At 37.7% G+C, this 16366-nt stretch overlaps 1 protein-coding gene across 10 annotated transcripts in view; it reads right to left on the reverse strand.

The window, feature by feature from the left end:
• Positions 1 to 16366, reverse strand: part of SLC38A6 (solute carrier family 38 member 6) — a 37815-nt gene that overhangs the window by 15658 nt on the left and 5791 nt on the right. For all 10 annotated transcript variants that reach the window (XR_014955816.1, XR_014955814.1, XR_014955815.1 and 7 more), the window contains exons 5-7: positions 13614 to 13653; positions 4527 to 4605; positions 8 to 90 (exon numbers count right to left, since the gene is read on the reverse strand). Coding sequence is in view for 5 of the 10 variants with exons in the window: in XM_085580922.1 (XP_085437048.1) it covers positions 8 to 90; positions 4527 to 4605; positions 13614 to 13653 (202 nt within the window). In the remaining 5 variants the exon portion in view is untranslated. The remainder of the gene's footprint in view (positions 1 to 7; positions 91 to 4526; positions 4606 to 13613; positions 13654 to 16366) is intronic.

The raw sequence follows: 16366 nt of genomic DNA on the forward strand, positions 1-16366 counted from the left end.
TACTCACCAATTTTAGGAAGAAGGGCAAGAGGAAAAACAATGCAGACTGAAGTAAGCAGCAGCAGCAGTCTCCCATCGAGGTACCAAGACCTGTTGGAAAATTGATTCAGGATTGATACAAAGCTCAGGAGTCCTAAAAATATGTTTAACTTAGAACTGTGCTCTTAGACAAAGCAACCACTAGGACAAGAAAAAAATAATTTCCTGTCTCACATGCTATTTACATGAATTTGTACTCCTAGTTTCTACACTGATATAAAACAGAGCTCCCAGATAATAAGGAGAGCATCATTCTGTAAGAAACCAGCACTGCAAGCAGTGTTCCACAGGCAAGTGTCTGCATGGATCAGGGGTCTGATGTGAGCCAATTAATAATTCTCATCAGCACAATATGCAAATCCCTGCCTTGATTTACAGCAAGGGTCAGAGGGAAGGGTTTCATAATCTACAGATTTCCAGCAGAAGTACTCACACAGCACAGTGTGTGTCTAAACCTGGATTACAATGAGCTGCATATTTACACACCTGAAGAAACAGCAACATCAATTCCCACTCAATGCTGGGCTTCCCTTCCTTGCATACATCCATGAAAAATGTAAAGGACAGAAGGGATAAAAATCATGCTGAAGAAACTGGTAGAATGTTTATACATAAAACCACACATATTAAAAAAAGCATTGTAGAAGCACATTAAGTCCTCACACATTTAAAATCTATTTGAAGCATCAAAATCCCATGTCTAAAGTGAGGAAAGCACAGATGGATAAGTTAAATAACAGAAACATCTTGAGGGTGCCTGCCCCAACTTGGCAATAACCATATCCTGTACTGATAAACATCTTGCACATCAGCCTCCAACTTTACCACCTATAAACACCTTGACTTTTGACCTTCCACTTTATTTAGTCCAGGATATGGTTAGCACCTAATAAACAGGCAGCACCTCAAATTATCATGAGGGAAGTACCATAACACCTGTGTTAAAGAAGAATTATCATACAGGTATAGTAACTACTGCTGTATGTCATAGAGAGCCACTTGAGTCAGACTTATTTGAAAAGATGTAATGTAAGTGAACAGAGAAATTTCAAGTTTGAGGGCATCTTCACTGTATCAAATCCAAAGCAACCATTAGCTGGCAATGTTTATATTAAAAATTAGTCAAAATACATAATTCTTAAGAAAGTATATTATTAGCTCTGTCTGCTACTGCTACAGTGAAGAAGCAACTTTGCCAAAATCAGCTTCTTGCTGTAGCATTTACTTTTCATGTTGTTATTATTTACTGTTCATATATTTTTAAAGATTTTGTTTCTTTCCAGTCTGCTGGATGTTCAGAGTAGGAGGAACAGCATCATGGCAGAGAACATAAGGCTTATGCACTATGTGTACAGGACCTCTGTTTAAATCTCCCAATTCCAAACCCACAGCTGCCACCAAGGCTCACAAGCTCAGGAGAACAGACAGAAAATTAATTTTGGTTACTTTATGGTAAATGAAGAAACATTTGTGAGTTGGGGGGGAGGGGGGAAGGCAGAGAGTAAAACAGCAGTGAGGAAATGAAGGAGAAAAACTAATTTTGTACACTGCTTCATTTTGGAATACCAGTTTGTATACTTAGAAAGACCTCAAAAAACTGCATAGAGGACTGGTTATTGGAAAATGTGTCAATTTTCTCCTCAAAGTACTGTTGTAAAATACGCTTCTTTTCCAAAGGCAGAATAAATGTTTTGATAGTGCCTTTAAAATCAATCTGATCTGTAAATTTAATCCTATATGATAAAAGCATTCAAAACATTAAATACAGAATATAAATCCTTGACTCTGCTGAAAAAGCTTTGGCATGCAGATGTTTCTGCTCCCTCCCCCATATTTTAACTAAAAGCAGACATTTAAAAATTGCTTTAATTTCATTCCTGAATTCAACAGAACAAGATATTCATATGTTCTAAATTAGGATCTTACTTTCAGTTCATATCAATTATACAACACACAAGCAAGACAACTTAATTGCATCAATCACATCCTCTGACAGGGTCATTAAATGTTAACAGAGGGCTCACAAATTACAACTTTTTAACACGGTCCTCATTTGAAACTATGTTCATGTCATCAAAACTATGTGGAATTCTTGTTATGCAGACAGAAACATCTCCACTCAATATTAATAAGTGTTATACTGTATGGTTTTGTTTTTTAGAAAGACATGAGGATGTGTTAGACTGGCTCTGAGCCTTTCAAACACACGCACACCTGCTAACCTCTACCTATAAAAACAATTTAATGCACAGAACATTCTTTAAATGGCTTTCCCAAATGTACAGCTCAGGAAGGTTTATGCATATAAAATACTTTCACAGATAGTTTAACTGACACTTTTGATACATCCCAACTACAGTTAAGATAAATGCTGTACCAAGTGAAAGCGTATCAAATTCTATAATGACTTAACAAACACAGAACAGTTGTGCAATCCCATCTGGAAACAAGTGGCCCAGATAAAGAAGTTGAATCAAACTATTCAATATTTATGCCCTTTGTATAAATAAGTTGCTTCTTAGGCTTGGCATTTGATTATCTATTTTTGCTGAACAATTTCCTACCATTAAAAATGCCTGCTAGTAAAAATGTACACTTAACATCTGCAAAAGAATACACAGAAACAAAAGATTATTATCTACTATGGCCATTCATATGGCAAAATAAATTAAATATAGATGTGGGCACGCGTATGTGCATGTTCCTGGAATACTGCTTGGCCACTGCACTTGAACTATTTGCTTGGACAAATAGTAGAGGAGGGAAATTGTGTTAAATAAACATTGATTGATGCAAGAACTCCAATTTACAGAGGCAGAAACTCGATAAGACCAGGCTGCCAAACACCTAAGCACTGGAGCTGTGGTTAGGATTCCTATGGACAATTTCAGCTCTTCCTAAATGCAAAACTGAACTTCATTCCCATCTCTAACTGTAGTTTCAGCTAGGGAAGAAATATGGGTGTTGGCAGAGCTGACAGATCACTGAGGATTACAACAGCTCAGGTGATTTGTGATAAACAGTTCAACACTGTAACCTGAGTGCTCACATCCAGGAGATCTGAGGTAGGACCTGGACAAAGCTGTTGGGAGCATTATCCCACAGGCACCTTAATGAAGAAGTTGTCACAGTGCTTTTTTCAGACAGAACAACCCTTTGAGCAGCACAGGGTTGAACGTCCAAGTTCTACCTACCAGAAGTTTTCTTAAGCTGTTTGTTTCACAGTGTATCTTTGCTGAAAGAAAAGTCACTTTGCATAAACAGAGCTGACATAAAATTAAAACCAGTAGTAAGAGATGTTAGATGCTAAATTTGGGGTTGGACAGATCAGAATACACACAGCGGATACAGCAGCAGCTCAACACCACTGTATATGAAGAGTGAGGTTGAAGTATGAGCTTGAAGGAGAAGGTTACAGCACCCAAATGAAAAGCTGATAACTACCACAGCTGGAAGAGATACATTAGCGGATTAAAAATAACATACAGACATAAAATGTACTAGTTTAGAAAAAAAGAGAAAATTGACAAAAAACCTACTAAAACTGTGAGAGCCTGGAGGGCAGAAAGACAGAAAGCAAGATTACAGCCACAATTAATTTTTCAAACTCATTTTAAAATCCAGAAGTTGCAACTGATAAAATAGAAAATCAACTGAAGTACCTTTTAACAAACTGATTTCCCACTTAAAATTCACCCACAACATTCAGGAATAATACAAGCATCACACAGCCTTCAGACAATTTCAGCACATTTCAATCCAGAGCAAGTTTTGAGCTCAAAACATCTGAAAATAGCAATTTGGAAAAACAGCTGTAAGGCACTCCAAGATACACTGTTAGGAATGACAGGAGCATGGAACAACTCAAACAAGGTATTTCAGTGCTGAAGCTGCAGTGTTTGCCTTAAGATTTCTTGTGACAGTTCCAATGGAAATGTGAGGGACACACTTCTTACAAACAGCTTTACAGCTCAACTGCGAAAAATAAGTTCTTTACTGGGAGCCAAGTTTAGGAATTACAAACCAAGTCTGGAAACCTGGCATTTTTCCCAAGACAAGTCCAATTACTAGAGCAAGACAACAAAATATTTCCATATAAATGCCTGCCATTTTTTCTTTTGTGATTTTGAATTATGTGAAGTGATAACATGACAGCAGGGGCAATGTTTCTTCTCCTCTCCCTGCTAGTACCTTCCTGCTTCCCCTTTTAAAATATTACAGGAAGGAGATTCCTGTAGATGGAGTTTTGCCACCAACTTTAAGGTGGTAGGATAGGAAATTGCCATGAGGAAAGAATCACGCTCTGTGTGTGTGTGCTGCAAAAGACCTGCACTTGCCAAATACATTTCATATTCCAACAACTCATGTAAATGACTATTTATTTTACATGTGAGATCAGAGAAGTGTCAGCACCCATCTCTTTCAGCAGTGCTGAACACCTTTATTCTTCAAGACAAACACAGAACGCACAAAGCATTTTTCCTTACCCACTCTCGGCTCCACTCAAAAACCCCGCAACAGCCCCGGGAAGTTCAGACTTCACAATTAAGAGATAAGATGACATGGCTGCAAACAGAAGCAGGACAGATTTAGCAGAGGAACAGCAGCATCTCAGCCAGCAGGGCTGGACCGGCGGGGCTACGCCTGGAACATCTCAGCTCTGTGAGACACCGTGGCACCAGAACCAGAATTTATTTTCTCATATACTTCCTTTAAAAATAGCTGCAAGTACTGCACTGATGTCAGTTAATGCCTCCAAAGAGACTCTTACAATGTGAGTTTTGAAGCAAGGAAAACATAATCCAAAGGACTAAAAGGCAAAATAATATAATATATAGGCTTGCCCTTCTACCTGGGAATACAGACCTACAGGCTAGAGACAGACTATAAGGCTGCAGCACTCCTCCTTCCTCTTTATGAGACATTATTCATTATAAGAGTAAATAACATTTGTTTCTCTCAATACAATAGGGTTTTTTAAGGACTCAGTTTTCATAGTTGCTCCATTGCTGTTGTATTAAAGAAATATAAGACAGAAATTCAAACACAAGTATAGGACTTGAAAGGGTTTTTTAATATACTGCAAGGTTTGGTCCTTAGAGCTAAGAGGATTATCAGTGACAGATCCCTGCTTCTCATGACAAATCCATCAGCAACAAGATCCAACAATAATAGCAAGTGCAGAACTGTACAGGAACTGTGAAGCAGAGGAGAAATTATTAGCTATTCTTACAGGATTACTGACTTGAAATTAAGTGGTTTTAATTCTATTCAGCAGAAAGCAATCCAAAAGTTCCTTCACAGCACTATTTATCTCCTTCACTAAATACTGTGATCAAAGGAATGAATGAGAGGGTTTTTAAATCCCAATTTATAGTGTTCTGATACTTTCACATACTGCTCATGTTGCTTTTTTATGTAACCAGCAGAGAATTACTCAAAAAAATCAAGCTTTACAAACAGTTTCAACGAGCATCAAAGCCTAAGTGAAACTAATTTCCATTCTGCAGCAGCAAGTAATTTTAGTAATGTGTCAGTAAAAGCTTAGTTACATTCAATCCCTGACAAAACTCATCTGTTGTACTCAAATTTTACTGTTCAGTATTTAGTAATTCTTTAGAATTTTACCATGGTGTATTTATTCATGCTTTAAAATTAAAACATACATGTTGAAAAGGCAAACCAGAAAACTTTCATAAGCTGATATTTGAATAAGTTTGTGTGGGTTTTTTTATCTAAGGAATTTTTTGAATCTTAAAAGAAAAGATGTGTGGACTCAGACACTGCTGTATTATAGCAGTTGCTGTTAAATTTTGAAGAAAGGGTAAGGTGGTCCCAATAAAGAAAAAGAATTCTATTAACATGAAGTGACATCTACCTACCACAAGGTTAAATTAAAACCATTTGGTAAGTCACTAAATAATAATAATCACTTCTTCATCATTAAAAGCTGTTTTTTCCAGTATCTATGTCTATTTAGTGACATTTAGCTGTTGACTGTGTGTGCTGAGGTATTTATCTGCTGTCCTCATTTATTCTCCTACAACAGAATGTAGGTTCAACCAGAGAGAATTACAGCATGCATATTTCTAAGTCACTAGAATTTGTAAGTAAATTTTTCATGCTAAGTTGCAAGCAGCTGCATACTTATTCTAATTTAAAAAAAAAACTAAGTGGGGGAAGAGGGAAAGGAAAATTCCTCTAAGTTGCAATTCAACCTTATTTAACCATTAGCCTTCTCTCCTGTATGACAGAACACTTTATACAGAAGCAACTCTGAATTTTCATATAGTTAATCTTACAGAAATCTTCAGAAAGATTTCAAAACTAGTTCTTTTGCAGTATCCACTGCAGAAAACCTCAAATTAATTTCCAGATCAGATTTCCTTCAATATGCAATCTCTCACTCTGCCCTTGCATTCCTATTAGCCTCTGGCTAATCACTTGATCACTTATCCTTTGTTGCTCACTCTTTGTTTTTGAGAGGAGTCCTATTTCACTGAACTCCACTCCTAAGGAGGGAGCCAGTCCTGCACCAAGAAACTTGTGCATGCATCTTTCCTCCTTTCTCTGGACACGTGGGAAACAATCTCACACAGTAGGATTCTTTTATATTTTCTTGTTTGTACTACAAGATGATTAACGAATATTAAATAATTATATTTATATCCTGATGTTGGAACCCTAATTTAAAACTATTTTATTTAAGCATCAGGATGTTGGTTTTTGCTTAAACAAGATCTAAACCTTGTGCATAAACCTGAGCAGGATGCCTATACTTAATACAGTTAAAAAAGCAAAATTCTGCTTTTAGTTAATTTGCAAACAGAGTTTTAATTCTCCTCAGGAGAAACAACTCCTTGTAGCTTTACTTGACCACTGTGTAACTCTGCAACACACTACAGAGTGAGCAAAGAACATGGTTGGTTTGTTTTGTTTTGAAAGATGAAACTAAAACAAGAAAACTACAACAATGTGACAAGTCTTTTTCTACTTGAGGAATCAAGAACATAGAATGTGATAGACAAAAAGTCAGGTATCCTTTGCCCCAAATAGCAATCTGTACCTCACTTCCCTGAATCAAGTTGTGTTGTACAAACGAAACCTCAGCTCTCCTTGGCAGCCTTGATGTGCCACGGAAGGAGGAGATTACACAGCCACAGACTGAGCTGTGACACAAGAGAGCACAACAAAAAGCACAACATCCTTGTGCTCTGACTTACCCTGAAATACTGACACGAGACACCCATTCCAGCACTGAGGAACAAGTGTTTCCTGCAGAACAAACCCTGTGCAATGGCCTGGTCTGAGGCTGCAGCAATAGGGGGATGCCACAAGGGCTGAACTAGAACTGTATGAGCAACCTGCACATGGTCACTTCCTAATTTTCAGGTTCTGAATTTGCTATTTATATATGTTATCTGCCATTTGTATTATGTTTGAAGTCATTTTCAGTATGCACCAAATCTACTTGATGGAGAACAGTTATAAACTTCTCAACAGGTTTTGACACACTAGAACTCAGCAGAAATCATAATTATATTATTAGTTTATTATTCTGTACACTTGCACCATGTTGAAAGCAGTAAGAAATATTGCTCTTAAAATATCTATCACTTTGCTATGATCTGAAAACTTGGTATTAGCTCTTTGACAGAAAAAACAAAATATAAAATAGTAATTGCTTTATACTTCCATTACTACAGCCTGCAGTGCCAGCATGAGCTGTGACTCTATAAATACACACAGCATACATGCATTATTCAGAATGTCTGTGCTGTGCTACTAATATTGCTTAGTACTGACCATATGTGCCCCTATCTGAAAAAACACTTGCTAGAGAAAAGGTTGTTTTTTTATGTAGTCCTCAAAATACCTCTTCTGAGGCAGCCCAAACTTAAAATATGTGGCTAGCTGTTTGGTTAAAAGAAAAAAGTGTAACTTTTTCTTATTATCCTACCCAAAAAGAGAACAAGTGCTGAAGTCCACAGCAAGGATATCAGAGAATGTACAATAAACTTGTAAGGAACACAGACTTTATGGTGATGAATTCTTTGAAATATTTTCATTGAAGGGACTGACTCTCCTGGTCAGCTTTTCCTCATTTGCCACTGTAGATGATGGTATTAGAGCCCTATAAAGATGTCTTGCATTTTTAAGCACTGTGCAAAGATGGAAACAAGCTCCCCTCCAAACTTCCCCCAGGAGAAGAGAGGGCAGGTACTGGTCTTAGTATGTCCTCTTAGTGGAAGCTTTAAAAAAGAGTGTTGGGATAATTGATTTGGTTTCAAATACAAATGTAGAATGGAGTATATGACACAAGATGTAATCCTGGTTCATATGGAGAATTCATATGGAGAATTCCAACAACTGACAGGTTGTCAAGTTCTTTGCTTGTCCTTCTATTATAGAGACTCATCCTGATGAATTTCTGTTCCCCTGCTTCCTCTTCCTTCTATCTTTCACTTTCACCTGAACTAGTCTGGACTTACTTATGACAAGCTTAAAAAACAAACAAAAATCCTTATTATTGTACATGGAACACACAGGCAGTAGACTTATTTTGGTAAAACTTCATTAGTTATAAGTGTACATTTATGCTAAAAGAATAGAAAAGTTTCCTACATAGCTCATCACATCCATTCTGTAGTACAGCTGCAGGCTGCTATTTCTGTAATTTTTTTCCTATTATTTAAAGTGAGGTTAATATGCTGTACAATATCAAACCTTCCATTCAGTGCAATAGGAAAACACAGGAGCATGGGTCATCATTTGTTAAATTAGTACAGGAGCTGACAAACCTGCCCTTAATTAAGGCAGCTCTGCACTGGAAATCCTCACTTTGAATCAGTCAGGATAATTAGGCTTTCAGGTCAAAAGTAAACCATGCTGTGAAAACAAACATTCAAGTTTGTTTGAAAACAGAATTAGATTTCCCATACTTAAAGGAAGCTCAGTAATTTCTTAAGGTATTAAGGATGCAGGTCTCCACATGAAATAAGCTCTATTTTATTTTATTCCTCCATGATTTGCACCATTCATTCATTTTCAAAGTTTCTGGAGTATTGTTCTCGCTGATTACACAAAGGTTATTCCCATACACCCCCTCAGTCTGAAAAAATACTTGCTTTATTTAAGTTTGAAACAAATTTTGCAAATATTTTTAGAACTGAACTGCAGAATGGATGAACTTGGGGGAGAGAGAAAGAAAAACACAAAATAATTTGCAATTAAAAAATGTCCACTTAGCTTGATAAAAAGAGGGATTTATTAGTCCCTGCACAGCACCTCTAAGCAGGCACTCACAGAAAGCACACACACATATATATATACATATATTTACATGGGGGGGAACTAAGTTAAATATTTCACTGTTTACATCAGAAAAACAAAGAGGGGGGGATGTGGAACCCCGCAGGAGAAGCTGGAGGCTCCCGAGGCGCCGGGCTGCCGGCAGCTCACCCGGGAAGGCAGCCCAGGCCAGCAGAGGGTGGTGCTGCTTTTTTGAAATATCTGCTTTGCACAGCGGCTATGCCTCTCCATTGATTCCGGGAAGCTTGAGAAACACGACCCACACGATTATAAATACTTATTTAGGGTGTCTTACACTCACAGCAAGGTCTCTCTGTGTTAATACAGTCACCTTGACTGTATTAACAGGCCATAAAATCTACAGAGCAGCATCACCATTGGAACGAATCCTGTCGCTTCCAGGCACTGCCTGCAGCATTCAGGCAGTGCCGAGGATAAAAATCCCTCCAGGGACACAGAACGAGCTTTTTTCCTCATCACTGATTCTTACAAAGAAGAAAAGTGTGTACCTTTGAGGACACCTTATCTCCAGAATATGGAAACAAAAAGCAAAAAGCACCAGTTATAGAAATTACATTGATTTGAGCCATATTTATATGAGAAAATAAGTAATTCTTTGTAAAAGTAAGATAGCTGTCTGTAAAGTTTCATTCCAAAGAATAACTGCAATAGCAACCTGGGGACAAGCCAAGGCAGGTTATCTGCCTTGAAGAAATTGAAAAAAAAATATATTGCAAAAATCCTCACAGAGACCGCCTAAGCTCCATGGTGGTACTGCAGCATTAATACCACTGTTAATAAATTTTGAATGATTAAACTTCTGTTCTCAGCAGTTTGGACTCATGTTTGTGTGCACCGCAGCCACCAGGCCCTCTGGGCCCAGCCATATCTCAGCCAGCAGTGACCTTCAGCTGATGGCAGCCCCAGCCTGGAAGCACGCTGGAAAACTCCACATGCTTCCTGCTAGACCTGGGTGCTGGCATTTCTTAGTGCTGGCAAGGGGCTGAGAGCTGCTCTTGTGCAATACTTTATTGTGTTTGTCTCCATTTTTCCACAGCCTTGCTAAAAATCAGCCTTTCTCTAACTTTATTACACACGCTTTAGGAGTCCTACTTGGGCACATGGCTGTGGACTGTCCTCCTTTTCAGTCATATTCACAGAAAGGACAATTCTAGATGGAGAAAATGCTGTCCTCCTTCCTCCCCTGCTTCAGAAAGCACCTAGGAATCTCACAGAACTTCCCTGGTGTGATTCCCAGCCACAGCTTTGGTCCACTGTGCCTCATCCATCACTTCCTAGAAGCACAACACTATTAAACAATGGCAGGGAATCCATCCAACTCCAGCTGCTCCTGGGAAGGATGACATGGAGAGCCAGCAGAGCCATGGAACTCGGCATTTCCGACAGCAGCCTCCCTCTCTCCCTGTGTGCCTACAGACCTGCAATTCCTCAAGGGCTCTCTCCCTTCTTTCAGGGCACCTGACACCATCTGGGACCCTTCAAGATCCTCTTCTTCACAGCAGGTGAGAAAGGGACATAGGGAAGATGTGCAGGACAGGAAAGGGCTGATGAACAAACCTGAGCAGCCTAGGAAGTGCAATTTGACAGTTCCCTTTTTCATGTGCTCTTTGCACCCACACACCAAGCAGCCCTGTCAGGATCAAGGCAGTTCACATGACTGTTTACATTAAAGGGCTGCTGAACTGGGTCAACAAACTGAGAAACTGAATGTAAAAATTAGTAGCACTGGCCATCCCATTCAGCCTTTTGTTTTCCCTCATTAACAAATACTGACATTACAAGAACATATTCATTATAAGGAAAGCACTGCTAATGTTCTCTAAATTTAGTCATTCTAAGCTCTACATATTCTATGAAGTCTTTTGAGTTAGGGTATTAAAATGACTCTAATTTACATTTGGATATTGAAAAGTTAACTCAGTATCCTGGTGCATCCTTAGTTAATCTTGGTACTTTAATTGATTTTGGTATTTGATTGGTATTATATGGATTAACTAAATACCTTCCAAGGGACAATTAAAAAGCTACAGGAGAAGTTGAATACTCATGTTAGAGATGCATATTAAAATTCCATACAATGTACTTGAAAACTTCAACCTTAACTTGACCAATCAGTGCTTTCCTGTAACTGTACAAAAATCTTTTTTTTTCCTTGGGTATGCTGGTAATAGAAAAATCAATTTCCCTATCTACACAAATCCCTGAATGTATGCAATTAGAATGTCAAATTCAAATTTGCACATTAAGCTTTCTTTTAAAAAGACACAAAGATGACAAATTGGAAAGCATAACTATTAAAATTATCACTAAAATGGTCTCTCCACCACAAATTAACATAAATCACTTGTGCACTTCAGCTATTTTTAGAAGGGATCAAACTTAAAAAAAAATCCCAGACTAGATACAGATAGTGACAATAACCCTGGTAAAGTTGCTTAATCACAAGCCATCTTTCATTATCTCATGCTCTCTAATCACTTCTGAAATAAGATACCGTATGATGCAATGCACCCAGGTCTGATGATGGAAGAGGTAACACAAAACAATTTTATTTTTAGCCTTCCTCTGAAATCAAAGATGTTCACAGAGTCTGGATGTCTGCCCAACAGGCACTGTGCTCCTGGTTCCTTCAGCCAGACAAACAGGAAGAGGGGAGCACAGCAAACCAGCATGACAGGCAGAGCCCAGGTTTTACACTTAATCCCAGCGTGGATCCCATTCAGGACAAACTATACTCCACACTTTTCCCATGTAAAATCTGCAGAAGGACCAGAAAGACAAGACAAATTATTTTCTTTCCATGAAGTTCTTTAAAGAGTCAAAGCTGTGTGAGAAGTGAAGAGAACTTTTCATATCTTATTTTTCTAGGAGCCTGTCAGCCTGCAGCACAGTGACCTTCAGAGCTGGTCCTGATATGGGGGACTTGGACTGCAGCATCCAGCATGCAATGGTTTGGGGCTCTAGAGTTACTGAAGTTTATTATGGATGGCACAGAGGAAGTTATGAACTGTGATGAGGAAGAAATGAGAGTTATATTTACTTTGACAACAAAATCTTGTACATGAACCCAGAATCTCCAGAACCTGCTCACCGTATCAATCCTTCTCTTGTACTGTTTATTTAGAGGTCCACTCAAACGGGAAAGGAAATTAAAAGATTTGTTCATTGCTACAGAACATCCTCTAAAACCTGTATGAATAAATAGTCCTTAATCTTGGAAGTGCTATGGTCACTCCTGCCTAAAATTAACGCTTGGATTTTTATAGCCATTTCATTTGGATAGCTTTTATTATATTGGAACTTTTAGTCTAAGATAATATTCCGATCTTGTCATGAAAGCACAGTTACTTTGTCTAGTCCTAAGTGTGTACACAGTGACAAGAAACAGCAATCACTGAATTACCTGGACTTGACAGGTAATCTTAAAGGAAAGAAGAACAGCACTGGAATGCTGTTTCCTTCTACTGATGTATGTGAACATGGGTATCCCATGGTGGTAGAGAACAGAGGAGGGAGCTTTCAGGTAATTCCCACATTTAAAAGAAAACATTTACAACAAAAGAAAAATATTTTTTTTTCTATCAGACTTCAAACTGTTCTACTTTCACACAAATAATTTCTAAATACTTAGTGACTATCAAGTGTGTGAGCAAACCTGAGTAAGAGTCCAATTAGAAAAACAGGGAGTGCTATTATGCCATGTACCAAGAAAACAAAATAACTAACAGTAGAAGTGGACAGCCCACATGATGTAAGTCAGGAAGATAAACTCCCCCAAAAATAAGTTACTGAGCTAAAAAAAGAAAGCTCCCATTAATGCAAAACATATGAAACATCATAGCTAAGTAAACATTCACTTGCTGCACAAATCACTAAAATGTATCAGCAGTTCCAACAGCAAAACCCAAAACACATGATCTGATAAAATGCAGCTACCAGACACAAATGTACAGAACAGCAGAGAGGAGATGCTGCTTCCTTGAGCTCCTTTCAATGAGCAGTGCAGCTCTAAAGGATGTGCTCCACATCCTGGGATGCAGCAACAGGCAGAGAATCCAATCCCCAGAATTTTCCCATCTATCCCACAACTACAGCCCTTCTGCTTAGCACCATCACAAAAGCCTTTCCCTTAAGTTTCCAGTCCTTTTAATCAGTTTCTTAAAAACACTTTAATTATTTTGGTGCTCGTGGAGCTTTGAAGCCTGGCACAGATTTAATATCGAGCATATGAAGTCTCTTACCTCCAATATTCTGGATAATTATTGTAGTTGCAACAAGGACCTATAAAAAAATTGATTTCTTTAGAAAGGGTAAGAAGTATAACTAAAATCATATGTCTACAGCAGGCATAAACCACATGTGTATTATCTTAAACACACCAGATGTAGCAGTGATAACAAGTCCTGAAAGGAAGGGAATCTTCTCCTTAGTGAGGAGTTTAACACATGGAAACCAGCACAATCTAAAATGAACATTCTAAAACAAAAATTCTTCCTGAAAATATCACATTTTTATTCTGAGACAAAGCAACAGTGAAGTCTGTTGTGCCCAAGAGAAGGTTTTTAAATCTCTGAAAACGTAAGTGCATTCTAACTGGCATCAGGTGAATACAAATGAAAATTATCATTTATCTCTGAAAAGACAGACAGCAGAGATTTGTACAAGTTCAAGTGTACTTCCTTACTCTGGAATATTTTTGACTGTCAGGAATGTCATTGTTTTTTAAAACTTGTAAACCAGATAGACTTCTCCTTAGCACTTGTGATTATTCATACTGGACTGATATGGAAGCAAAAAATGATTACAGGCAATTAAAAAACTTGTCTGAATAAAAAAAAAAAATCAAACTGAAAAAAAACCCTAAAAGTAGCTATGAAGTTTTTCCAATGTTTTCTTTTGAGTTCAGCTCTAAAATGCCATGATCATGAGCTTCCATTTTCTTTCTGCCCACTGCTCTTCTTGATATAGGACATTTCCTAAATGAGTGCTGCCATTAAGTCAACTTGGAAAAAACTTCAGCTACAGTAATGAGAAGAAGTACAAATCTAGCTTTTTGAAAATCATTTCAGATTTTAAATTTATTCAAAGTCAGTTCAAAATTCAACAAGGAAAGGAAGAAAAAAAAAATAGTATCTTGGAATTTGCCATAGATGGAAACAAATAGTTCACACCTTTGGAAAGGGAGAATCAGCAATCTTCCAACAGCAGAGTATTTCCATTCTTACAAATCTCAGAAAAATACATTTGAAAGGAAATCACCAGGTTGAGTAATTGCTCTACTTCAAGAGCAGTTAACCAGTAGTTTACTCAAACTAAGTTGCCAGTTCAAGCAAGGTTCTACAGTGGCCTGGCACTATCACTCCCTATGTACAAGGGAAAAATAAGTACTGCTGCAGAGAAAAAAAGGAAAAAAAAAAAAAGTCATCTGTGCCTGACTGACATGAGAACTATTCAGGGACAGATCAGAATTCAGAATGGCTGTGGTGAAGTAGAAAAGCCTAAAAATCAACAAGATCAGTTAGAAGCAAAGAATTCAGGAAGCAGACCTCAAATACAAGACTTAAAGTGGTACTGGATTGCAAAGAGAAAAAAGTCTGAGATAACACACTCAGAAGCAGCAAAGCCTGTCTTGCAGGCAAGTTTAAAGAAAAGTGTATAAATATCAAAGATGCTTCAGCAACAAAGACAACTGTTCCAGAAAACATCAGCTCAACAGGAAAGCTTGGTGAACTTTGTTTTATCAAAAGAACAGATTCTCAGCACAGAAATATTCCAGTGTTCTCCAAGCACACTGAAAATAAAAGGTAGATAATTTTCAGCACGGATTACTTAAACTGAAAATAATGAAACAGTATATTAAGAAGAATTTTTTTTAAAAATACACATGTTGACTATGATGTGAAGCTGTGAAATCTCTTTTCACTTAAGCTTTTAAATTACAGATTAGACAAGCATCTGCCAAGAATGGTTTATGTATGTTCAGCCCTGCTTCAGGGCAAAGGCAGAGTAAGTCACATTTTAGTTTCTTCTTAAGCTCTACATTTCAATGACTTTTTTCAGTAATGGCTCATGATTAATGTGTACAGAACAGCTCCTGTAAAAAACAACTAGGTCTTATTCCTTGCTATTATCAAGGTTTATTATCACTTGAGGCTGATCACTTGCTAATTTGGTCAATAAATATTGATCCTCAGACTACACTCAACTGCTTATTAATGCTAATGGAAGCCTTACAAACACCTGACAGCTCAGTTTTAATTCTGACATTTAGATAGAAAAAAGCAGTCTCTAGGCTGTTAACCCAAACTAATTTTAAAAAGTCTGTACTGTTTCAGTAAAACATTAAAATTACACTTGTGTGTGGTAACAACGTGTTCTCAGTAAGGTGTAACTGGAACACAAAGCACAGAATTCATAACATTAAATGTGCATATTCTCAGGCAGTATTTCCTGTGCACCCACTGTTACTCCATAACATCAGTGCTAGGAAAGACAGCTCTAAAACACACTACAAAAAATAATAGTGAATATTTTCATAACTCTTGTATCAGAAATGTTTAAGTTTGATGGTGGTTTTGTATGGTTACATTTGTTTGAGGGTTTTGTGGGTTTTTTTTATAATCAAGAGATAAAACAAGTAAACATTCATGTGAAGAGCTTACTAAACCAAAGGTAACAAGTAACATGATTATATGTACTCTTAGCTGTTCCTGTTGTGGAAATGACATGAAAAGCCATCCCTTATCTTAGATCCCTATGAAATGCTGAGACACCAACAGAAAATTCATCACTTACCTGTCTCTATTATAATACTTTTACAGCAGAGGCAGGACTGTATCAAATCTGAACCTTGAGCCAACCTGACAACACTGCCAGTGAGCAGACAACTGAAAGTGAACACTCTGACAGGAAAGCAGCACAAAATCTTGCATTTAAGGAATGTAAATTTAACTAAAGTTGGGCTTCCACAGAGCAGACACACAAACTGAAACCA

Source organism: Lonchura striata, chromosome 5 (assembly GCF_050655825.1).
Source record: "Lonchura striata isolate lonStrDom1 chromosome 5, ASM5065582v1, whole genome shotgun sequence".
In the NCBI taxonomy this organism is placed as follows: domain Eukaryota; kingdom Metazoa; phylum Chordata; class Aves; order Passeriformes; family Estrildidae; genus Lonchura; species Lonchura striata.